The sequence below is a fragment of the Carcharodon carcharias genome, chromosome 16 (genome assembly GCF_017639515.1).
Source record: "Carcharodon carcharias isolate sCarCar2 chromosome 16, sCarCar2.pri, whole genome shotgun sequence".
NCBI lineage: Eukaryota > Metazoa > Chordata > Chondrichthyes > Lamniformes > Lamnidae > Carcharodon > Carcharodon carcharias.
This window is the reverse complement of record NC_054482.1, coordinates 53,017,672-53,044,022: the sequence shown is the minus strand read 5'-3', so window position 1 is coordinate 53,044,022 and position 26,351 is coordinate 53,017,672. Positions and strand designations below refer to the sequence as shown.

The window sequence follows — 26,351 nt, the reverse complement described above, 5'->3', positions numbered from 1 at the left end:
GTTAATGAAGGCCCCTGGCTGGATTGTGGGAGCCTTGATGGCAACATGCATGCAGCCTTCCACACCTTGCACCCAAGGGAATCCAGCAAGAGCCTCACATCCTTTGGCTCTCTCAATTGACAGTCCAGATCCGTGCAATAATGAATATAATAACTGGCTCTCGTGAAGAGGGCATCAATCACCATCTTGATGCAATGATGTGCAGCTGACTGGAGGATGCCACATGTCTCTAGTAGGCATCTGAAATGAACTGGAGGCCTAGAAATTAAGGGTCATGTTGACCTTCACTGGCAATGGAATCGGATGACGACCAATGCCAATGGGGCTCAGCTAGTCAACCATCACGGCACAAGGATCTGTAACAGCCTCTCAGGAGAGGCACAGTCTTCAGAGACAATGGAGGTAGCTCATCCTCTGTGTGTAGACCCTTGCTACAGGATACCTTCTTTTCCTTATTAGAGCCTGCTCCTGGTCCCCTCTGTAGCCTTCTGGCACTTTCCCACCCTGAGGTTTCCTCTCTAGGTGGTCAAGTGTTGCTCCTGTCTGGATCCCAGTGGCTGCAACTTCCTCTTAGGTTCTCCCCTTTGCTGGAGGACCAGCCTTCTGAGTGAATGATGCTCACCACAGGTGGGCACTGCTGATCTGAAGGGTCACACTCTCAGATTCCTCCTCCAAAACCCCAACCCACTCAAGACCCTTTCAATACTGCCAAGTGCTAGCACCAGATGGCACTATGGAGTAACTTTCAATTTTCCTTTTTCGAAACCATGCACTATTCCCACTTGACTTGCTATTAGTCATTTGGTAGTACAGAACTTGAGTATTGCTGAAAAAAGAGACATTTCTAAGCTTTTCATCTTGCACTCATCAGGACACTCGCAAGAATACCAATATAACGGGTAAAACAACAATTTATGCTCCATGTGAAGAGAGTGCTGATTGGTGGCATTGCCATGGAGAATGCACCACTGATGGTGACTGACAGTTAACTGCTAAGCATTGTTTGACATCTAAACCAGGCAGTTTGACACTGATTGGTCAAGGCATTGCCCTGAGGAATGCCCTCAGTGAATGGCTGTCAATAATTTTGTCTTGCTGAAACAGACGCAATGTCTGTATATGTTCTTTCTATCTACAAAAAACAGGGCCCTATGTGCTAATATATGTAGCTTCCAGTACATGCAAATGCACCACACTGCGAGCCCGACTGATAATCTTAAATTGGTTGTTAGCATAATTCTTAGCACATTGACGATAATGCAGCAAATGTTGTCTAATCTCGGAATCCCATCTAATGTTGGACACTGTGTTTTGAGTTTTGCAAGCATGGGCTGGTTGGGTTGGGACTGTACCCTGCCCATTGCGAACAGAATCACAGAATTTTAATGGCACAGAAGGAGGCTATTCAGCCCATTGTGTCTGCACCTGCTCTCCAAATGAGCATTATGATCCAGTGCCATTGCCTTGTCTTTTCCCTTGTACCCCTGCACGTTGTTTATATTCAAATAATCATCTAACGTCCTCTTGAATGTCTATATTGAACCTGCCTCCGCCACACTTCCAGGATGTGCATTTCAGACCCGGACCACTCGTTGTGGGAAAAGGTTTTTTCTCAGCGGCTGGGACATGCTGTTTGATACGATCCAATAATCTTTGGTATGTATGGCCTACATACCTAGCTGGCGTTAAAATTTACATACCATATTATTCATTTGTGTGATAGGCAGACTGTCTTTTTGGCTTGATGGCAGCATCCTGTTAGTGGTGAATACCACTCATGTTGCTACTGCATAGTAGCAGCGTGAAACAGCCTATTACTCAAATTTTTGAAATAGATTACCCTGGAAGGGCAAGGTGAGGTAGACTGGGCACTTTTCAGGGCCGAAGTGAAAGCCTTAGGCCCGTTCATGAGCTTGCGTAATGATCTGATCAGGGTAGCATTATCCTGCAGGATGCCTTTTTCAGCGCCCTATTTCAGCATCAAACTTGCATGGTGAGCAAATGGCTCAGGCCCTAGTTACAATGTTGCTGGTAAGACCAATCTTATAGTGTGTGGAACTGTAAGAATCCTAACGTGTATATTGACCAGTGAAGGTAGACCATGGTAGAGAATCCCCTGGCAGATTTCTCAACTAGTATGTCAAGGAAGGGGAGTTAATTTGACTGCTCCATTTTGTAGGTGAATTTGAGAACAGGATGAAGCCCATTAAGACATGTAAGGGAATTGTTACATGCAGCTGTGGATTTCAACATAGCAAACGTGTCATCCACATACTGGAAATATGCAAGGTGTAGGAGATTAGGTTTCATTCCATCGAAGACACGTTTCTCATGGAACTCAACAAAGATGTTTGCAAGAACTGGGCCTGGAGGGCAACACCATCTATTTGGGCATACACGGTGTCATTGAAACTGAGCTCAACTACACAAGTTGCTGAGTTCATAAGTTCAATGAATATTGATTCACGCAGTAGTGGTGGGTCTAGATTGCCATAATATAGTGCTGCAACACAAACGTTTATGGCTTCCTTAAGTGGAACATTGGTGAATAGGCTAGCAATGTCAAATGAACATATGGACACAGCATTGCTATCGATATGCAAATCCTATATGGCCTTCGCAAATGTGAAGGAGTCCTTCACTGTGTTGATGGAAAACTTGGTCAAAGCTGGTTGCAACAATTTGCCGAACCATTTACACCAATTCATATTATGCAGAAATGGTCATAGATAAGATGGGGCATGGAGGGACTTCACTTTTGTTTATGTTGGGCAGCCCTTACCTACGCGGCTGTAGCGACCATGAGGACGAGTCCTATCATTCATATCACCTGGTAGCTCATCACTCTTACATAAATCCAGCAAGCATTTTTTTTAGCTTACTTTTGAGCAAGGCTGCCTGGTCATGTTGGGCAGCAGGTCCAACGGATACAAAGTTGAACCTGTCATTATGAATGGCGTGCATTTTGTTGATATAGTCACACTTATTAAGGATGAATATTCCTGTCCCTTTGTCAGGTTTACTGATATGTATGTTCAGGATGGTCTTAAGGGCCTCGCAACACTGTAAGACATTCATGTTGCATGTGAAAGTTGGACAAGTTGTTCGGAATCCCACAATATGTGTGTGCTAGATCAGCTAGGTGCACTTTCAAGGATTCAGCATCTTCAGTGGATGCTGGTTTGTGGTAGGATAGTTGAGAGTTCAAACTCAGCTAACAACTCTTCCCGTTTTATTCAGGACGAAGGCACACCAAAATTGAAACCATGCGCAAGAACAAACTTCTCGCTTTCTGAGAGTACATGGTCAGAGAGATTTATTATGTGTTTAGTGGCATCACTAATTGCATTGCCAAACTGCTTCAGTCTTGGCCAATCCAGGTCAAGCTGCCTGATTTAAATTTCAACCAATGCTTGGCAATTAACTGTCAGTCACCAGTGGTGCATTCTCCATGGCAATGCCACCATCAGCACTCTCTTCACATACAGTATAAATTGTTGTTTTCCCCCTTATATTGATATTCTTATGAGTGTCCTGATGAATGCAAGACGAGAAGCTTAGACATGTCTCTTTTTCAGCAACGACTTGCTATCCACTGAAGGTAAAATCTGGACCTGGTGTGATGTCATTGGAACAACCAAACCATGCAATTTTTTGCAACCCCCACCCCCCTTCCTCCAAGGTTGTCCACAAAGGGGCTGTAAAATCCAGGCCAAAGTGTCCAAAACTGTTTTAAACTTAAGTATCAATGCAACTGTCTTGTGTGCATTTCGGAAGTACTACTTTAAGTAATCATGCCTTAGTAAGACTAAGAGCTTTTCCAAACATGGCTGACTACAAAGCTACTCAATCAGATTTACTCAACAAAAATAACTCTGTATCACAGTAATCAATAATTTCATAAGACACAACAGTGAAGTGCAATTTCTTTTAGACTTAGTAAGAAGACATAGTGACATTACTATATCTATATGGGATATGTTGAGCATCATAACATTATCGCAAAAACACAGTTTATAACAAAGTAATAAAATTCTAATATTAAAGCAATGGCCAAATTTTCAAAATAGCACTTCTCTTCGAAAAGTGACTGATCATCATGGGAATGCTGTGCTCATGTTTACCTTTTCTGGGGATTATTTCTGTCTCTGGATTTCGAGAAGTTCCCAGCAATGATTTTGATGAAGGCAAGAAAGAACACTGCAGTGAAGCAGCTGTCAAACTTCCAAACTGTTGCTGCTTCATCTTGGCATTAGCTTCTAATCTTGCTACTGCAGTCTTTTGACTTCTTTCAACAGTTGCCAGGAATAGTTTACAAAACTGTGAAATTAAGTAGTACAATACTAATTAGTAGTTTTCCCTGTGTATACACTGATCAGTATATCAAATTCAAGAAAACTAGTTACTTTTAAAAGAAGATAGGTCAGAAAATACTCTTCCATCCGATACATGAAAAAAAATATACTGCAATATCTCTTATCTTTTAGGAGGTATTGTTTTTGTACTGTATGTGGACAAATCATTGAAGATGGCAGGGCAGCTTGAGAAAGTGGTTGATAAAACATATGGGATCCTGGGCTTTAAAAACAGAGTCAAGAGTATAAAAGCAAGGAAGTTATGGTCAACTTTTAAAGAACAATGGTATGGCCTCAACTGAAGTACTGTGCCCAATTCTGGGAAGCACACATTAGGAAGGACATGAAGGTATTGGAGAGGCTGCAGAAAAGATTTATGAAACTGGTTCCAGGGATGAGGAACTTCAGTTACATGGGTAGATTGGAGAAGCTTGCTTGTTCTTCTTGGATAAGAAAATGTTGAGAGGAAATTTAGAGGATGTTCAAAATCATGATGGATCTAAACACAGCAGACAGGGAAAAACTGTTCCCAATGGTAGAAGTGTCGAGAACTATAGGACATTGATTTAAGGTGAACGGCAAAAGGACCAAAGATGATATGAGGAAAAACTTTTTACGCAATTGTTACAATCTGGGAAGCACTGCTTGAGTATGTGGTGGGCACAGATTCAATCGTGGCTTTCAAAAGGGAATCAGATAATTATCTGTAGAAAGGTTTTGCAGGATGACAAGGAAAGGGCTGGGGAATGGGATTGAGTTGCTTTTGCAGAGAATCAACAGGGACACGAAGGATGGGAAGGCCTCTTTCTGTGATGTAACCATTCTATCATTCTATGTATTTTCAATTATATGGAAAGCTACCATTCTGTATCATTGCTATTGTTTCAAACTCCTACAGCTAACATAGATTGTTGGTTCTGAAGAAGTTAGGTGTTGGGCCAAGGCCCATTGTGATGGACATCACCGAGTTTGAAAACAGTAGGCTAGAAAACAAGAAAAATCAAGAAGCAGTGGATTAGATGACACAATATAACATTTTAAAGTGTGTAGATTGTAGGAGGAAAAGAAACTGAGGGAGGTAAGGAGTTTGCAGTTTTTTGGAATTGGGGAAAGAATAAAATTAAGTTATTTCAAATTATTTCAATAAGGATTTTAAAGTTGGTATGTGTGTGAGATAATCATTCTTTAAATAATGCACAAAGATGATGTCTTTTATTTTATATTTCAAGTTTCATCCAACCATTAGACTTTAATTGCTCAGCCTTTGAGACATTTTCAACTGTTGTATACCAGCTGAAAAGCAACTTGTTGAAAAATAAACAAAATCTGTTTTGTAGTGTTGGGTATGTTTAGATACAAATTACTGATTAGCAGAGCACCTAAGTGCTCCACTGTTGCAAGGTATTAATATTAAGTTAGATAGATGGTTGAAGGAAAAGGAATAAAAGGATGTCGGAACAGGGCAGGAACTTGGGATTGGGACTACTGCCTGCATGGAGGATAAATGCTAACATGGACTGAATAGGCTGAGCAATCCTTCTCTCTGCTGTACTTTCAATGTAATCCAGGGAAGTGGGACACTAATCTGCCTTTGTGTGATTTTGACAGAGCCTGGGGAGCAGATCATCTGCTCTTTCTGGCTCTGAACAGAAGGAGGAAATATGGGAGAAACTATATAAAATAGAAATTGTAAAATATAAATCACTCGATTCAACTTAAATAGATCAGTTTAGAATCATAGAATATTACAGCAAAGAAGGAGGCCAGTCAGCCCACTGAGTCTGCACTGTCTCTTTTGCAGAGCAATCCAGTTAGTTCCATTCCCCCACATTTTCCCCATATCTCCGCAATCTTTTCTCTTTGAAATATTCACCCAATTTCCTTTTTGATAGCTGCTACTGAATCTTCTTCCACCACCCTGTCTGACAGTGCATTCCAAATCCTAACCACCTGTTACATTATCTCCAGTTCTTTTGCCAATCATCTTAAATCGATGCCTTCTGGTTATAAACCCTTCAACCATTGGAAATGGTTTCTCCTTAGTTACTCTATGTAAATACTTCATAATTTTAATCACCTCTACCAAATCTCTACTCCAAAGAGAACAATCCCATTTTCTCCAATCTATCCACTTAAACCTGCCTGATTAAGAATAACTGGCAAAACACATCAGAAGAGTTCATTCCCAAAGCATGGGGATTCTGAATCATGAGGTACGGTTAGTCACATTTGATCCACATGGATCACATCCCTTTTCAATTCTGACTGCAGGTGGATTTTGTAATAGCCTCAGTATTTTGCTTTTTTACCTTTCATGAGACAACATTCTGTGTAAAGTAACAATGCTACAATATAGGAAATAATCTAAGGAGAAGAGGGATTAGAAATTAAAAATTATAAATTTTCCTGAGGAAATTGGTCAGTACTCCTGACTTCCCAAAGCCTGTCTACCATCCACTAGGCACAAGTCAGCAGTGTGATGGAATATTCTCCATAGCCTAGATGTGTTAGCTCCAATGATACTCAAAAAGCTCAATGCCATCCAGGGCAAAGCAGACTGCTTGAGTGACACCCCATCCAACACCTTCAACACCATCATCAACACTGCAATAAAATTGTACGTTAAGGCATTTTATAAATAACAGCCTAAATTTTGCAGGTAGTGGCAAACAACTGGCAGAAGCCATTGATTACATTTACACTTCCCGGCAGATGTCTTATAGGTTTTTGCACTGAAACTTGCAGTGATTAGAAATGCAAATCAGCACAGCACCCTCTACAGAGGATCTGGGACTTGTGTGAACAGAGAAAACAATAGTGCATTGGGAGTTAAAATTATATTGGCTCAAAAGCATCCAGTGAATGCTGAAAGGCTACATTGTTGTGGAGATGGGTGGAGCTTAAGATGGTTCTCTGGTTTTGGTTTATTTGACTGTTCTATAGGGGGGAAAAGGGCTTTACTGAAAAGGTGCTACTGTTAGCAGGCTCCAGGCAGTTAGGGCTTGAAGAAACTCTGGGCGCCATTGGTGCAGCTGTTGGTTGCAGTTTGGATCTTGTGGGGTTTGCAACTCACAGAGAAGGCCTGTGAGCCATTCAGTGTAGTTAGGGCTCAGAGATAGCTCCAGGAGACATTTATAGCTTGGTGCAGCCTGGAGACTGAAGTTTTGAGAATCCCAGGGGCAGTGCCAGCTCAGTGAAGCTAGCTATCTGCAAAAGAGTTGGAATTTTGCTGGAACTAGAGATGGGAGTGCAACTTTTTGAATCCCACAGAATGCAGTCTCAGGAGAAACGACTGAACCATCAGGTGGTGAGCAGTCATTGAGGCAATCTGAGTCAGAGCGGCTTTTGAGGGAATTCAGAAGCTGGATCTACAAAAGTGAAGAGCTAAAATCTCTCCTTAGAGAGACAGAGTTTTAATGAGATTTTGTGACTCACAGTGGTCACTGATGTCTGGATGGGTTGCTGAGAAATCCATGTTCTGTCTTGGTTGCATCTGCCATTTAATGTGCAGTGTGGTGTGTTCAGCCACAGTTTGCTAGTTAATTCATATTTGTTTCATGTTAATTCTGTTTGTTACAGTATAAGACAGATATTTTAGATTGTTTTACTTTGCTGACTTTGTATAATAAAGTTTATTTTGTTTATTAAAACCGTGGAATCATGTGACTTCATGTTCTGAGTAAGTACCTGGGATTTCAAACTTTATCTACTTTAACCAGATTGTAACACTTCCTTCATTGGGACAGATAGTGGGATCAAATTAGGATAGTGTCACAGAAAAAGAAGAGTGAAGTGAATTAGGATTAATAGTTCTGTGTATCAAACCAAAACATGTCCAAAGAAAGATACTTGCAGTCAAAGTCATAACTGTTTTTGCTGTTACTCGGTGTCCATATTATAAGACTCTGCTGTATCACATATTGGCAATGTATGTAAAATGTAAATATATACATTTAAATATTAAATGTAAAACAATATCTGAAGCTCATCCAATGGACTAGCTTGTAAAGGCAGCATGCTACAAAATAAGGCTCAGGATCTCTTTCCTAATCTCCGGCCTGTCTTTTGATTTCAATCACATATCTTTAAGGGTGCTTTAGTTAGTCTCAGATGGGGGTTAGGGAGGGTGGAGAAAAAAAAAGCTAGGGTGCATACGCCTGATTAGTATCACGATTCAAACCCCAATAGAAGGTATAGGTTTGTTGATGTCAGGTGAGGACAGAATTGGGCTCAATTACAACAATCATGATCAAAAAGAATGTCAACCCTCATTGTTAAGGAACAGCTTGCATTTATATAGTGTCATTTCACAACTTTCTTGTGAAAACATTTCACAGTCAATGAATTCCTTGTTATTATAGACAAATGTGGCATAAAGCAAGATCACACAGACATCAAAGAAGATGAATAATCTGTCAAACTGTTGTAGTAGTGTTGGTTGTAGGAGAAATATTGGCCAGATCACTGCAAGAACTCTCTGCTCTTCCAGTAATGCCTTGCAATCTTATATATCCACTCAGCTGATAGAGTGGACCTCAATATAACATCTCCTCTGGAGGGCACCTTCAACAATGCTAAATTCCCACAGGATTGTGTTATAATCTAGAGAGCCAGACAATTAAAGATACAACAGGAGCCAATCCTTACATACTTTTATAAACATTTATTTGCAGAGATAAACATTATAACCATGGCACTTCCTAACCCAGGCACCACAATTTTAGGTCAAATATAGAAAATTCAGAGGGAAGTGGAAAAGGAAATAAAAAAGGCAAAGTGGGAGCATGAGAGACTGGCAGCCAACATAAAAGAGAATCCAGAAGTTTTCTATAGGCATATAAAAGGTAAAATGGGAGTAAGAAGAGGGAAGGGGCTGATTAAGGAGCAAAAAGATGAACTACACATGGAGGCACAGGCACGGCTGAGGAACTAGATGAATACTTTGTATCTTCTTTACTGAGGCAGAAGACATTGCAGAAAGGAGGTAGTTGAGTCACTGGATAAACTAAAAATTGATAACATGAGAGCGGTACTAGAGGGCACTCAGCATCCATGAAACCATATGCCAGCAGGTGTCAGCATAGTTAGAGGGGAATGGAAATATATTACCAAAAGTTTCATAAATGCAAAGAACTGTTTAAGAGACAACATGCTTTACATGACATGGCTTCAATAGGTAGCATTAGAATGTAATTGTATTTGTCATCCAAGTAGCATACTCTCTTCTTAAAGTTTTCTCCCTCAATCTCTATGTACTGCATATCATTACACAGTTTATCATGAAAATATAATAATTTTCATAATATTGTGACTTATTGTAAAGGTAGGTTAATAATGGGGTTTGGATTAGTTTCTGTGTGTAGGTGTGCGTGTGAGGGTTTTAATTGATTTTCAGACAGCTAGTTTGGAGCTTTTGAGTTGTCAAAAGAGAAGCTAGGTTTGAAATGCTAAATACGTAAACATGGCTAAAGTTATAGGATATAAGGTGTGAGGAGCATTTGCATTTTTAGATAAAACAGAGCAGTTCGAATTTCAGAGATGATGGGATGTTACATCTAGCCATAAGAATTTAAGCCAAACTTTGCGATTATTTTTCCCATAGATTACTGATAACATGAATACCATCAAAGATTTATATTATGGAAGAAGTAAAGTTGCAAAGGCATATTAAAACAATGCGATTTACATTAGAAAGGGAGAAACATGTATAAAGGAGATGAGCTTATGAAAGGAAAGAAGGCATTCTAAGATTTAACTAGTGTGAAAAGCTTCCAGCCTCTGTGCATCAAGCTGCTGTCTACAGGAACTGAAGCTAAGAGCATTCACTTTGAATATCACTGTCCAGGGTATCGTGTGCTTTGCCTGGGTCTGTTGAAACCTATGTTGTTTACTGTTGCCTTAACGGAGGTGTAACTAGGAGCTAGATTAATTAGGAGATTTAGGAGTTAATATAGCAGTAATTTGCAGACCTACGTATGTGCTTAAAATCTTTTCTTCTATTAATAAATGTTTAATTTAGTTTGTAAAAAACCTCAAAGTCTTGGTGGGCTCATTAATACTGAATTTATGGCACGCTACTCAAAATAAAGTACAAATTGCAAACAGTTATGGCAGCTGTTTCAAGTTTCCCTCTGAGATTTGAGCAGCTCAGCATTTACCATCGGCTGTGCCATAACAGAATTGGAGGGGTCTTTGTGGAATAAATTTGAAATTCCTTGATTAGTTTGGAGTTGGTGAATCTTGCGGTTACGAATCTGAGAAGCACTTTGAATTCAGGAATTGGTGTGAGGTATTTTTAGAGTGATGAGACTGCAAAAAAATGGCTGGATCCCTGGCTAAAACTTTTTTGGAAATAGAAGATATAACAATGAGTTACAAAAAGTATCTAAGGGTAAGTTAACAAAGATGGCGGATAACTTGCAGTTGAGGTTACCTGTAGGGGCAAAGAAAGCAGACATAGTTGAAGTGATAGCACAGCATTTAAAGTTGGAAGTGATACCTGACACTAGTGAGTTACAGCTGGAGGTAGTGAGACTTCAGTTAGAAATGAAGAAGCTTGAATTTGAATGAGCAAAGGAACTGAGAAACTTGAATTGGAGGGAAACGAAAAGGAAAAAGAATTGCAAGTGTAAAAACTGGAACCAGAAGCAGCAGAAAAAGAAAGGAAAAGATAGATTATGTCAAAAAGAAATGGAAATGCGAAAACTTGATCTCCAGAGGGAAAAGTTAACAATGGAAGAGAGAATGAAGGAAAGAGACAAAGTGTACTAGCTTCAAAAGCTAGATTTTAAAAAGGAGCCATCAGATGTTGAGGAAAGCTCTGGAGATGAGAAAACCTTTAATCTAAAACTTAGTGAGGGGATATTTAAATTTGTGCAAACTCTTCTGAAGTTTGAGTAAAGAGATGTTGAAGCATTCTTTACTTCATTTGAGAAGATAGCTAACCAATGAAATGGTCACAGTTAAACTGGGCACTGTTGTTACAATCTAGGTTGGTAGGTACAGCACATGAAGTTTATGCTTCAATGTCAGAAGAAATGTCGGTAAACTATGACGTGGTAAAAAAAAAGGCTATTTTGAGTGCATATGAGTTGGTTCCTGAGGCATACAGGCAGAAATTTGGGAATGTGAGAAAAACAGCTTGGGCAAACTTATATTGAGTTTGAGAGAGTAAAACAAAGTAATTTTGACCATTGGATACGGGCATTAAATATATAGCAACATATGCAGCTCTTAGAGCAGTAATTCTTTTGGAAGAATTTAAAGATTCAATTCCTTCGATAGTTAGAACTCATGTGGAGGAACAGAGGGTTAAAACAGTAAGACAAGCAGCAGAGATAGTCGATGATTATGAGTTAGTTCATAGATCTAAATCTTTTTCTCGTCACCCTTTTAAGTCAGAGAAGGATAGAAAGTGGGAAGGTGAAAGGAAGTTGGGTAGTCAGGGAAGAGAAGGGGTACGTGGAAATTCCCAGAAAGTTTTTTTCACAAAGTGAAAAGGAAGGTGCTGAGGGTAGAAGTGACACTCCAAAATTGAGGTTTTTCATTGTAATAAAGTTGGACACATGAAGTCATTGCATTGGAAATTACAGGGAAGTCTGTTGGGATTATTGGGTGCAGAGGAAGTAAAAGTGGTGGGTTCTGAGGTTCGGGCACATGAAAAACCAGTGTTTTTTGTACAGGTAAAGAATAAAGAGTCAGTGATAGATAAAGAAGTGAAAATGTGTTCACAATTTACCCAAGGGAGTTCTGAGGGGCGGGTTCCAGAAATGTTTAAAGATTTTGCAATTGAAGGAAAAGTCTTTCCATATGTAGGGTGGACTTGGTAAAGATATTAACATGTTAAGAGACACAGGGGCTAGTCAATCCTTAATGTTGTGGGATAGTGACATTTGTTGTTCAGAGGGAGTATTACAGGAAAGGCAATAATAAGTGGGGTTCCTAAAGCTGCTAACCTATTCTATTGTGGAAGGTAAATTTAAAGTAGAAAACAGGTGAGGCGATTGTTGGAGTAGTGAAAAACTTGTCCATTGCAGAGGTTCAGTTTACTTTAGGTAATGCGATAGCTGGGTCACAGATGCAAGTGATGCTTATGGTAGCTGAGCAGCCTATAGAAGTGTTTTCAACAGAAGTGCTGCAGAGAGAGCAACCTGGATTGTTTCCAGATTGTGTGATAACAAGATCACATGTTGAAACAGAAGAACAGGAAGTTAAAAGTCAGGAAGAAAGTGTGCAAGTTCAATTGGCGGACACGGTTTTTGATAAGATTGTTCAGGAAGAAATAATGGAGGATAATACAACTGAGGAATTTAGCTCAAGGCATTTGGTAGAGTTACAAAAAAAGGATACGCATATAAGACAGTTATATCAGACAGCTTACTCAGAAACAGAGGCAGAACGTATTCCAGGATGTCATTACCTTAAGGGTAATGTTTTATTGAGAAAATGGTAGCCTTATGTTTCAGCAAATGAAAGCTGGAGGGATGTGCGTCAGATTGTTATACCACTTGGATATATGAGATTCTGAGGATAGCTCATGCTATTCCAATGGGGGAACATTTAGGAATCAGACACAGGCAAAAATACAAAAACTTTTTATTGATCTGGATTGCATAGTGATGTAGTCAAATTCTGTAGAATATGTCACATATGTCAGGTGGTAGGGAAACAACAAGTAGTGATTAAGCTGGCACCATTAATTCCAATTCCAGCATCTGAAGAATCTTTTACTCAGGTCATGATTAATTGTGTAGGACCCCTCCCGAAGACTAAAGGTGGAAATCAGTACTTAGTGACAATAATGGAAGTGTCTATAAGATTTCCTAAGTGATATCTTTGAGAAATATTACAACAAAGAGAATTGTGGAAGAGTTGACTAAGCTTTTTTTGACAAGATATGGTTCACCAAAAGAAATACAACTGGATCAGGGTTCAAAGTTGATATCACAGCTGTTTAAGGAAGTGATGAACAGTTTGGGGACTAAACAGTTTGACTCAACAGCTTACCATCCTGAGTCACAAGGGGCTCTGGAAAGATAACAAACTTTAAAAACTATGATAAGGGCACATAGTCAGGACTATACACAGGATTAGGATAGGGGAATTCCATTCCTGTTATTTGTTATTTGTTATTAGGGATGCTCCTTTTGAACTAGTTTATGGTAACGAAATAAGGGGGCCACTGAAATCGATTCATGAGAAATTGGTGGGTCAAAATTCAGAAACTGCTCTCCTGGATTATGTTTCAAACTTCAGATAAAGATTGGGCAGAGCATGTCAGTTAGCTAGGGAACATTTAAAGATATCACAGCAAGTGATGAAAGTGATAGGAAAGCTACAGCTCGTAGTTTTGTTACTGCAGAAAAAGTGCGAGTTCTGTTATCAGCACTGGATGACTCGTTAAAGGCAAGGTTTAGTGGGCCTTACAGGATTGAAAAGAAACTGAGTGAAGTAAATTATTTATTAAAGACTCTAGATAGAAGAAAGAAGCAGATAGTGTGTTATGTAAGTATGTTTAAAAAAGTACTTTTACAGGGAAGAGGACCAAAAAAAGGTATTAGTGGTGGTAGATAACGAGAAAGAGGTAAAAATGCAGGATTCTGAAATTGATTTTCCTCTAATCAAATTGGATAATGAGGGGGTACTTGAAAATTTGAAAGTAATATTGAGTTACCTTCCAGATAAGTGTCAAAGTGATTTGGAGAAGCTATTTGTGGGAATAAGCTGGGGAGGACACATTTAGCTATCCATGGTGTGTGTGTAGAAGTTTCATCTTCGATAAAGCAACATTCTTACCGATTTAATCTGGCAAAGTTATCACAGTACAGGAAGAAATTGAATTCATGCTTCGAAATTATGTCATTGGCCTGAGTTTTCAGCTTGGCAGGCAGCGCGATCAGCAGGCCTAGGAGCAGTTGGAAAAAGGACAGCCAACCGCAATCAGCCCCCAACTGCAATTTCACATTGGCTGCCAATTAATGGCTAGCCAGCATGAAGCGCGCGCTGATGCGATCAGCGCTGCCTGGGTTGGGGGTGGGGGGAGGGTGACCTCTGAAGTCAGCATGGGCACGGGGGAAAGTGCAGAACGAAAGCTCCCTGAAGGCAGAGAGCTGACTCAGGGAGCTGAAGAATAAATACAGAAAATAAAGATTTTTAAAACTGGGAAAAAGTGCCCATGCATCAGAAACAGTCACCTGAATGTATACAACATGAAAATTCTGTCCAAACATTTTTTTTTAAATTTAATGACGGAATCTTCATCTCACCCTTGGAAGAGGTTTCCTGTAAAATGCAAATACCACCTGGCTGATTCACCCACCCAACTGTAAGGTTGGACGGGCAGTGAAAAATCCCAGTTAATTGCGTCGTTAATGGGCTTAACAAGCCCTCTTAATTGTTGGCAGGCATGCTTCCAAGTGCGCAAATGCGCGATGACATCGGGACGCTCACCTGATGTCATCGCACGCTATTTTATGCTCGAGCGTGTCGGGCACATGCCTGCTTGCCATGCGAAAAATTCTGCCCAATAACTCTAGTTGCAGTAACTGAAGTTCACCTACTGTGCTGGTACTGAAACCGGATGGAACACAAAGACTATGTGGACGCAGTGACCAAAACAGATTCATATCCTATACCATGGTTGGAAGATTACATTAAGAAAGTGGGACAATCAAAATTTATCACAAAGATTGATTTGTTACGAGGATATTGGCAAGTACCATTATCGGAAAGAGCAAAGGAGATATCGGAAATTAACAGATCGTTTCAATCCCTGTGAAGAAAAAAATGAACCCCTCATACTTGTTGCTGGAGGGAAAAGGGAATAGAGGTTTAAGGAGATAGTTGGTAGTAGAATAAAGCTAGACATAAACTTTGCTCTCCAAATGGCCCTGGAGCAGTGACTTGTTTTGGCAGAGGAAAGCAAGGCCAATTGGCATTTGACATGGTCCAGCTAGATTTGACGATGGATAGCTGAACCAGTTACGTGCCAGATAAACTCAAATCTGAACCCAACCAACAAAACATGTTGGAAATACTCAGCAGATCTGGCAGCAACCATGGAGAGAGAAACAGAGTTAACATTTCAGGTTGATGACCCTTCATAAGAACTGCAACTGCCGGGAAGCAAGACAAGGAATGAGGGGAGGAAAAAACAAATAGAAGCAGAAAGCAGGAGAGATTAGATGACAAAAGGGATGATGGTGCAGGCAAAATGGAGATGGTAATGGGACACGTAAAGAAACAAAAGATGGGTATGGAGAATGTATAAACGTGAAAAGCAGAATGATCATCAATATCAATTAGAAATGGGACAGAGGTAATGATCTGCTCCACCTGTTGAGTATTTCCAACATTTTCTGTTTTTATTTCAGATTTCCAGCAACTACAATACTTTGCTTCCAAATCTGAACCCCTTGAACGCGGGGGAGCAAAAATGGGGGCCAGATCAGGGGGCACAACCATACTGGGAAAGAAAGGTTATTGTGGGTAAGTGGAATAAGCGTAAAGGTGACAGAGTGGCTGAACACAGACAGCTGCAAAAGTATCATGACAAGTGGCAAGCCAAAGGATCAACAGTTGGGGATTTGAAAATGCAGTTGAGAGTGTTTGCAAGGGGAATTTATTCAAAAGCAGACAAGACAGAAGTGGAATTGGAAATGAGTAGGTATACCCGGGAAACATGGATGGTGAGGAACATACGGAAGTTGTCAGAGACGGCCTTGTCTGTGTTTGAGATAATGGGAATAGAGAGGTCATGTAAGATGGCATGGATAAAAGGGAAGCAGTAAATGTGAGTTGGAGAGTTTATACGGAGGCAGAAATTAAAGATGAGTGGACAAGTTGAGTTCAGGTGGAGATTGAAATCATTAAGGAGGAGGAGTTACTCAATGCTGAAAGTGACAAAGGAAAGGAAGAAGGATATAATCAGAGAGGGGTTTGAGGGGCAGGGAAGAAGAATTGAGGGTGAGGATTTTAAAGAAGAGGTGAGGTGCAATTTACACCCTAGAGCTGTATTCAGATATAAATGTAGCATTTTGATCAACAGCATTTCATTGACATGCACAATCATCACTGAATTATAAAACAAATGGTTCCAAATGTGTCTTGGTATCAAATTCTCTGAAAAAAATCTGGAAAGATTTAATACATGTTGGCCTCTTTACACCATAGCAATTCTTATATTCACCTTGTTTGCAAAGTTTCAAAATTATAATACAGTTTGTCATACCTCATTATAGTCCAATTTTCCATCATTGTTAACATCAGCTTCATCCATGATCATCTTCACCTCTTCATGTGTCATCCTCTCGCCTTTCTGTAGTGAAATAATATTGGTACAATTTATTAAGTAGTATATAGTACCAGGATACTCAGTAAAAATACTACTCCCATTGCAAGAAAGGGATACAAACTGAAATGAAATATTGAGGTGACATAATTGAGTTTTTCAGAATATGAAGAAACCTAGCAAAGTTACCCCAAACAAACTGTTCCTCATCAGGAAGGATTCAAATATCAGGAAACACAAATTTAAAATTGAGAAAGTCAGGGTTTTAAAGGGAAGCCAGGGGGACCTTTTCACACAATAAGTGCATGGATTTGGGGAATAAATCACCAGGAAAAACAAATGAAATGAGTCCCAAAAGTTAAGATGATGTGTTTTTGGACAGCAAAGAGAGTAAAGAGTATTGAGAATGGAGTGTGATATTAGGATCTATGTAAAAGGGGCTGATTTGTATGCTTAATGGTCCTTTCATGTTCCGAAATATTATTTTGTTCTCTAATGACAATAGAATTACAGGGAGCAGTAACCAAACTGGGCATTTTTAAATAGGCTTACAGGCAGATGAATTGCTTCCATACAATGCTCAAACTAAAAGGAAATAAAGAATTTGAAATTGTGTGTGTTATGGACATGAGGGGTTTCAATTTAAACAACCCTGATTTCTCCTCTCACCACCTGTCTATAAACAGAAAGGTGTTTTGATTTTTATTTCCCCCTTTATAAGCAGTAGTGTATTTCCCAACTCCTCAGTTTTGGTGTGATCCAATCTCTTTTAATAAACTCACAGCAAACTCAAGCTTATGCAATGTAGATGGCCTTTGTATAATTTCCTATGAATTTGGTCTCTGCAGCCCTCAGGGGTCGTTAGTGTTTCTTTAGAGATAATGAGGCACAAGGTGTTTAGTCAAGTTACACATAGCACCTTTCATGAACTCAGAATGTCCCAAAGTAGTCACTGTTCTAATCTAGGAAATGTGGCAGCCAATGGCAAGGTCCAGAAGCAGCAATGCAATAATGACCCATGTTAGTGATGTTGGTTAAGAGATAAATATTGTGTAGGAAATGGGGGAGAATTCATTTGCTATTCGAGTCGCGCCATACGATATTTCACATCCACCCAAGACAAATTGGGCCTTGGTTTAACGTCTTATCTAAAAGATCGTGCTTCTGACTATGCAGCATTTCCTGAAATATGAGCTCAAGTCTCAGCAAGATGGTACATGGAAGCAGACCAAAAATGATTCTTCATCTGACTTCCTTCTTCGCTCAGTGGTAAACTGTTTGGCTTTCATGAAACTTGTGACTATTCTTCAGTATAACACCCACAATCAGTACTTTGTAGAGCAGCATGAAGCAATACGCTCAAGCTTCATCAATATTTAAGCAACTAGACTTTCTAGCTATTTAATGGAAAACTCTGATCTTGTAACTTTTCAGGATTTTTATCTTCCCTTCCCCTACCATACCATACCACATGATGAACAATGAGAGAAGTTCAAAAATACTTAGGCCAATATGTGTGATATTAAAATCATATCAAATAGGCAGATTCTGGTTTCGGTCACCACTCCACAGTGAGTTGGGAGCAGCAGTTCAGATGTTCTGATGAAAGATCATCAACCTAAAACGTTAACTGTTTCTCGTTCCACAGATGCTGCCTGACTTGCCGAGTGCTTCCAGCATTTTCTGTTTTTGTTTCAGATTTCCAGCAATGGAATATTCTGCTTTCGGATTAGTGCAGAGTCTCTAATCGGTTTGACACCATGGACTAGTAGTGGCAAAAAAAGTTGGGGATCCTCTTGTTGATTGCTATCCAGTGCCCTCCTGCTACAAAACATATATGTGTGGATATTATGCAACAACAGGATCGGGCTCCAATGTGATGTCCTCATGGTAGATTCACTTGAGTGAGGTATTAGAAGACTGCTGGTGCCTCTGAAATCATACCGTCCTCCAAGGAGTCGGCATTTTCAAGCAAAGGAGGGCAGAAATGAAAAAGGAAGAAACGTTGTCATGTTTGAGAGGGGTGAATGGGGTGAATTGATATGTATATCATTTTAGGATCAAATACCCATTCTGGGGTCAGAGAATGTAGGGTAGCTATACTGGTTGATTGGGGGGGGGGGGGGGGGGGGGGGGGGGGGGGGGGGGGGGGGGATGTTCCACCAACCTGAAGTCCCCTTCTTAGAGCAACAAAGTTGAGCAAAGGATGGTTCCCCTCCCATGTTTAGGTTACATGAAAAAGGGAGGCATGTATTGAATTCAAATTATGTTGGAATTTGTGATCTTGCAGTTGTATGTATTGGATTGGTCCAGTAGCCTTTGATTATACTATTGAAGGGTCCAATTGTTGTTTGGAAATAAATAACCATTTTTTTTTTAAACAAAGCAAGAGAAAAACACCTACAGTAGTGAGAACTTTATAAAGCTCCTCGTGCATAATGTAGCCATCATTACTTAGGTCGAGCTTCTTGAAAGCTTTCGTCAATTCATTCTTGCCTGTGAGTTTTTCGTTCTTCAAGATCTCACAAAAGTCGTCAAAGTTTAATTTCGTGGTATACTGAGTCCAGTACTTCCCAAGTGTCTTTCTGGAAGGATTTCTTCCAGCTTGCTGGAGCACTATAGTATAAAAATATAGGCAATAATTTCAGGAATCTGACTTGCAACATAAAAACAAATGCCAAATTCAATTTTGAATGGCATTTTAACTAGCCTATCATAGGTAACTAAATAAATCAGAAGATAATTCCAGCATAAAACATAGGGAAATCTATTTATCGGATGAGCATTCTGATCAATCTCCAAAATAAAATGGCATTAATAGAATGCGGAATTTATCAGTGTGTGTCACAACATTCCAGCCAGGCCCACTTCTATGTCTGATTGCTGCTATCACTCAGCCAAATTCAAATACAATCCAGTGCAAATGCCAAACCTCAGGTCTGCTGTATCTAGCTGGAGAACTTTAGATACAGAGTCAATTATACTGGAGAATTGGGACATTTAGTCCTTCAGACCCATGGAATTTTGAACATTTCTAAACATTTAACTTTGCTTTTACCATGATCAACTTTAGAATATATCTGCATTCAAACTATGATGACAATTACACTGAAATAAAAAGAGAAAATACTGGAAATACTTTCGTCAAAACTGGTGAAGGTTATTGATCTGAAATGTTAATTCTGTTTCTCTCCACAGATACTGCCAGACTTGCTGAGTGTTTCCAGCATTTTCTGTTTTTATTTCAGATTTCCTGCATCTTCAGTATTTTGCTCTTATCCATTGTGGTTGGTTGTTTACAAATAACATTACATTACATAGAGGCTTGGGGTAAATTAAACTGAAAAATGCATAATTAGGTTTTTGCATCTTTTCTAAATTCTTTCATCCTAGATTACTTCAGTTTATGTATCAGATAACTATCAAGGGTGCCAGCCCTCCACATTTTCATGTGTCTATTCTTGCATTGAGATCTAGGAAAATATTCAGCAGCGTGCCCATGTAAATGAATAGTAAATCATGTTTCATATTTGCTTTTAGGTATGAGACTGCCTTATGCCACCATAGGATCTTAGTTCTCAAAAAAGGTAGAGCACACAACAGACTTGGTTAAAGTTTAAAATATGAAGCAAATTTATTAGACAAATAACGAACAATTGATCTACCACTACTCTTCATTCAGACAAAGTTACAAAGAGAGTACAACTGGAGAGGTTTGAGTTAATTAAGGAAAGCCAGGGCAGATTTGTAAAAGGCAGAACAATTTAAAGTAGAACTTCTAAATTGGAAGATAGTTAACTTCAATGGGATAAGAAGGGATCTGGTCAGGATAAAATGGAATCAAAGGTTGACATGAAAAACTGTAACGGAACAATGGGTGTGTTCATCAAGGGGGAGATTTTTCAGCTACAGCCTAGGTACATTACAACAAATACTAAAACAAGTGAACCAAAACCAGGGCTCCATGGATGACAGGAGAGATAGAGAATATGATGAAGTGAAACAAAACAGGGAGTGTGATACATATCAGATGAATTCTTGAAGAGAGAACCAGGAAGTTGAACGTGAACAAGAATAGGTAAATACAACTGGCAAAAGAGAAAATATGAGAAGAGAATGGCAGTTAATATAAAAGGAAACCCTAAAACCTTCTAGTGGCACATAAATGATATGCAGGTAGTATATGTTGGGGAGGGGCCTAGTAGGGGAAAAGAGCTAAAAGCTTAGAGGCGCAGAGCAAGGCTAGAATATTAATAAGCAATTTGTATCATTGTTTACTACAGAAGAGGATGATGACAAACTATTGGTAGAAGCAGATGTGATAGAGGTAATGGATGGGGTGAAAATTGATAGGAAGCATGTAATGAAAATGCTGGTTATGCTTAGAGTGGACAAGTCACCTGGTCCCGATGGCTGACATCCCAGGTTGCTAAAAGAAGTGGGGGCGGAGATAATGGAAGGGCTTTCCATAATCTTCCAATTTTTCCTAAATAAAAGGGAGCGCAGAGAATTGGAGAGTGGCAAGTGTGACGCTTCTATTCAAGAAAGGATATTCCTAGTACAGGCTGGTCAGCTTAATATAATCAGAACAATAATCAGGGAAAAAAATCAACAGCCGCTGGAACAGGTTTGAGATAATTAAGGATATCCAGCACTAATTTGTAAAAGGCAGATCATGCTTGATTAATTTAATTGAATTTTTTGATGAAGTAACAGAGAGGTTGATGAAGGGAATGCAATGGATGTTGTCTACAAGAATTTTAAGAAAGCCTTTGTTATAAAAGGATGGTTAAGAAAATTGAGGCTCATGGAATTGGAGACTCAGTATCAGCTTGGATGCAATACAGAGTAAAATTTCAAAATTTGTCTATGATACTAAACTTGGAGGTGTGGCTGACAGCGAGGATGATACCAATCGACTGGTGGGAGGTAAAGCTGGGTGTCATTGGAGTACATGTGGATACTGATGTTATGTTTCAGATGATGTTGCTAAGTGGCAGGATGTAGTTGAGAAATAGGAGCGGGTCAAGGATAGCTCCTTGGGGGACAATAGAAATAATGGTGCGGGAGTGAGAAGAAAAACAACCAGTAGTGATTTTCTGGCTATGATTCGGTAGGTAAGCATGGAACTAGGTGCATACAGCCCCACTCAGATAGACAACTGTGGAGAGGCTTTGGAGAACAATATGATAAACCATGTCAGAGGTTGAGAATGATGAGAAGTTAACTTTGTCATAGTCACATAGGTGGTCATTTGTGACTTTGATAACAACTGTTTTGGTATTGTGGAGGGGCGGAAGCCTGCTGGGAGGGATTCAAACATGGAGTTCCAGGAAAGACAAGAATGAACTTGTGAGGCAACAACACATTCATGAATTTTAGGGAGGAAAGGGAAGTTGGATGTGGGGTGGTATTTTGCCAGGACAGATGGGTCAAGGGTTGGTTTTTTGAGGAGAGGGCTAATGATGGCTGATTTGATGGAGAAGGGGCAGAATGTGAGGACAGAGAAGTGTTGACAATACTGGCTAACATGGGGGACAGGAAGGGAAGTTGAGTGCCCAGCAGTTTAGACAGAATAAGGTCAAGAGAGAAGGAATGGATCCCATGGACAAGATAAACTCAGTGAGGGCATGAGGGAAGATAGAGAAACTAGAGAAAAATGTTCATTCAGGGCAAGGACAAGGGGGATCCTTAAAGAAAGTTTTGACCCAGTGGCTAGAGGAAGGGAGAGAAGTGGCAAAGGCAGCTGATCAGATGTTCTCAATCCTGGTGACGGAATATCCACAGGCTCCTGGCACTTGCTGCTGGAGATGAGGGTGAAGGAGACAGGAAAGGGGAGTGAGGCAGTGGGGGTTAAGGTTTAAGAACATGGCTTGCAGTACAGAAAAGATACTGGGGGTTAACTTTGCATTCCAGGATAATTCTGGAATTGTAAGTAGTTTTTGCAGACAAAAGCAGGACCCAATTGTGCTTTATACGGTCCAGCTAGACAGGCAGTGAACAGCTCAACCAGTTGTCCACCATATCTGTTTAAGTCTGCATCCCTTAATGACCCTTCGCGCCCTATAACATTATTGAGGGACATGGAAGTAATGCAAGTAAATGGAGCTGAGACACAGATTACTTATGATCGAACTGAATGACAGAACAGGTCAAGGGTGCTGAAAGGCCTACCCTCATTCCTACCAGTATATCCTGTATTTTGAATACCTGACTGCTTAGGAAGACTATCAAATACATGAACGATGACTATATATATTTTAAGATCCTATGTTAGACAATTTCTCAAGCCTTTTACCAGTGACATTTCAGTGCAAAATATTGCGTGTATTCAGGTGGACGTAAGTTACCATGCCACTGCTCAGTGAAGAACTAAGAATTCGCCTGCTATCCTGGTCATCATTCATCCTTCAAGAAACACAACTGGAATGGAATAATTACTCATTAATCTAAATGCTTGTTTGTGCAAATTGGTTACTGCTTTTTGCCTAAAATAAAATGGCTACATTTTAAAATTAATTTATTAGCATTCATTCTGAGAATTTGAAATGCACTATATAAATATGAATTATTTCTCAATAGATGTTTAATGTTCTGATGTAACATGTACAATGACTGCATAAGACAAAATAACATATGAAAAATTAAGTCACATCATAGTTCTGATGAGAGGTCATGGACCCGAAACATCATCTCTCTTTCTCTTTCCCAGATGCTGTCAGGCCTGCTGAGTATTTCCAGCATCTTCTGCTTTTATTTCAGATTTCTAACATTTGCAGTATTTTGCTATTGTATTGTGTCAGATGCTCATACCGAAAATGTTAGACACCAAGTTTTATTGATCTTAACTTACCTATAATATGTGGAACTTTACTTCTGTTCAAAAAAATAAAACTACCAGATCTAACATTAAGCAATCCACCCTTTCTTCAGCTCTGCCACACAACAACATTACAACACAAATACAGTACCACTTCAAAAACTGCCTGATAATATAATGGTGAGTGTTTAGTTGCTTTTCCATTTGATTGCAAAGCACAAATTAAAAAATACAAAAAAGTAAACTTGTTTAAATGAAATTCACAATTTTTATTTCAACCTCACCTAGACAGAGTTGATCTTTGGAAATGATATTCTCTAAACTGGTTCCGAATACTGTCAGGTAAGCTGCTCTGCAGTTTCTATAAAAATTCTCTTCGGTGCACTGAGATTCGCCAGATTCAGATTGCACAGGCTTAGCTGAAGTAGATGTGATGCTTCCTTGCTGATTGGACATTCTGAAAATTCACAAAAATGTGTTTGTTATATTAAATACAAGATAAACATGCTGTCTGGTGTGGTGTTGAGCAACACAGATTGAACACTCGGCCAGTTGACAAAGGCACATAGCATGGCAAAATGTCCTGGGTATGGCTCAGGCTTGGGGTTTTCACAAACCAATCATTTGTTTTGTTTATTATAATATACCAGAAACTAAATAATAAATGTATATGAAGTATATGTTTATGAAAAAATGTTGATTGTTCAGAAGTGAGGACTAGATCGAAATTTTAAAGGCTATTCCTAGTTTCAATCACAGAGTCACTGATTTAGCTGATCTCAACCAGGGTAGTTGTAAGGGCACAATAGCTTCAGCAACAATGGACTTGGTTACCCACTCCTGATTATTATCCATTGACCTTTTTGGGAAAATTAGCATATGCTTGTCTGACAAAGACAGGTTCAGGTTTGGCTGGAATGTACTCCATGACTAAACATAATGCTCAATATTTAAGAAAGGCATGATCCTGGAGGTTCATGAAACTAATTTGGAAGAAATAAGTATACATAAAAATGGTTCCTTCCATCTAGGCTTCCATTTGTTATATTTGTTCTTGGAACATGTGTATCGCTGGCAAGACCAGTATTTATTGCCCATCCCTAACTGCCCTTGAGAAAATGGTGAGCAGTCTTCAACTGCTGCAGACCATGGGCTGAATTTATGTGCTCCCTATGCCCTCCCCCCACCAGCTAAAAAGTCGATGGGGAATCCGCCAAAGGGAAGAACGGCTTCTCCGCTATCATTTAATGAACAATTGGTTATTAATGGACTGGAGGTGGGTTTTCTGTCCACCTCAGAGGTGCCGGCAATCAGATAGCCAGCAGCTCTGTGGTCCCAGCAGTGTCTGGTGGGAGCTATGGCCACTGCTGGGATTATAGGTAGTCCACAATGAAGATCATCACCGAAGTTGGACACCAAGGTAAGTGGTGGGTATTTTACCAGGGTTGGGGTCGGGATCGGGGTCTGCCAGGCAGGTCTCGGAAAGGAGGAGGAGGAGGTGGCTTGGTGCAGGGGACAGGTTTGAGTAGCCAGGACAAGAGGGTAAAGTAGGAAGTGAGATCTTGGGGGTGGGGGATTACTTTTGATGGTCACCGGGGGCCTGCAAAGGAGGTCCTCCCACACCACTTGCCCGACATACAAGGCCGCCACATTAAAGGGCCTCAATAAGCCCAAGGGTGGGTACGTTGCCTGACACTTCCATCATTTCCCCCACAAAATTTCATACAGGTTGGGGACAGGAGGATAGGCAGAGGGAAGGTCACATGCTTGATTTCACAAGCCCTATGTGGTGTAGATGTAGGGGGAGATGGTGGCATTGTGGAAATGTTACTGGACTAGTAATCCAGATGCTCAAGCTAATGCTGTTGCAGGGCAGTGTATGGGTTCAAATCCCACCACGGCAGCTGGTCCAAAGGTAGTCTCAGTAATGGGGACCATGACAGCCATTATCGATTGTTGTAAAAATCTACTGGTTCACTGATGTCCTTCAGAGAAGGCATTCTGCCATCCTTACATGTGACTCCAGAACCACTACAATGTGGTCGACTCTCAACTGCCCTCTGAAATGGCCTAGCAAGCCACTCAGTTCAAAGAAAATTAGGGATGGGCAATGGATGGTGATCTTGCCATGAAAGAATGAAGAAAAAAAATGATAAACCCACAGTGCTGTTAGGGAAGGAATTCCAGGATTTTGACTCAGCGGCAGTGAAGGAACAGCGATATAGTTACAACTCAGGACAATGTGTGACTTGAAGAGAAGCTTGAAGGCAGTGCTGTTCCCATATATCTCCTGCCCTGGTTACTCTAGGTACCAGATTTGCAAGGTGCTGTTGAAGGAGGTTTCAAGAATTGCTGCAGAGCATGTTGTTAATGGCACATACTGTTGCCACTATGCGCCAATGGTGAAGGAATTGAATGTTTATGGAGGTGGATGGGGTGCCGATCAAACAAGTTGCTTTGTCCTGGAATGTTATTGAGCTTCTTGTGTGTTCTTGCAACTACATTCATCCAGGCAGGTGGACAGTATTCTATTACATTCCTTCCTGACTTGTGCCTTGTAGATGGTGGGCAGGTTTTGTGTAGTCAAGAAGTGAATTATTTGTGCAAAATATCCAGCCCCTGGTCTGCTTTTGAGGCTTATTCAGTTAACTTTCTGGTCAATGGTACCCCCAGCATGTCAATACTTGGGGATTCAGTGACACTAATGCCTTCAACGTCAAGGGGAGATGGTTAGATTCTCTTTTGTTGGAGATACATACGACCATACGAATTAGGAACAGGAGTAGGCTACTCAGCCCTTCGAGCTTGCTCATGCCATTCAATGAGATTATGGCTGATCTGATTGTAACCTCAACTCCACATTCTTACCTACCCCCAATAACCTTTC

At 40.1% G+C, this 26,351-nt stretch overlaps 1 protein-coding gene across 4 annotated transcripts in view; it reads right to left on the bottom strand.

The window, feature by feature from the left end:
* efcab7 (EF-hand calcium binding domain 7) overlaps nucleotides 1–26,351 on the bottom strand; it is a 132,581-nt gene that overhangs the window by 62,882 nt on the left and 43,348 nt on the right. For 3 of the 4 annotated variants that reach the window (XM_041208888.1, XM_041208887.1, XM_041208886.1), the window contains exons 2-5: nucleotides 23,749–23,921; nucleotides 19,049–19,260; nucleotides 16,585–16,671; nucleotides 4,125–4,320 (exon numbers count right to left, since the gene is read on the bottom strand). In XM_041208888.1, the coding sequence (XP_041064822.1) occupies nucleotides 4,125–4,320; nucleotides 16,585–16,671; nucleotides 19,049–19,260; nucleotides 23,749–23,920 (667 nt within the window). In that variant the 5' untranslated portion in view covers nucleotide 23,921. Of the gene's footprint in view, nucleotides 1–4,124; nucleotides 4,321–16,584; nucleotides 16,672–19,048; nucleotides 19,261–22,994; nucleotides 23,068–23,748; nucleotides 23,922–26,351 lie in introns of those variants that run through there. The other variant, XM_041208889.1, reaches the window with a different exon arrangement.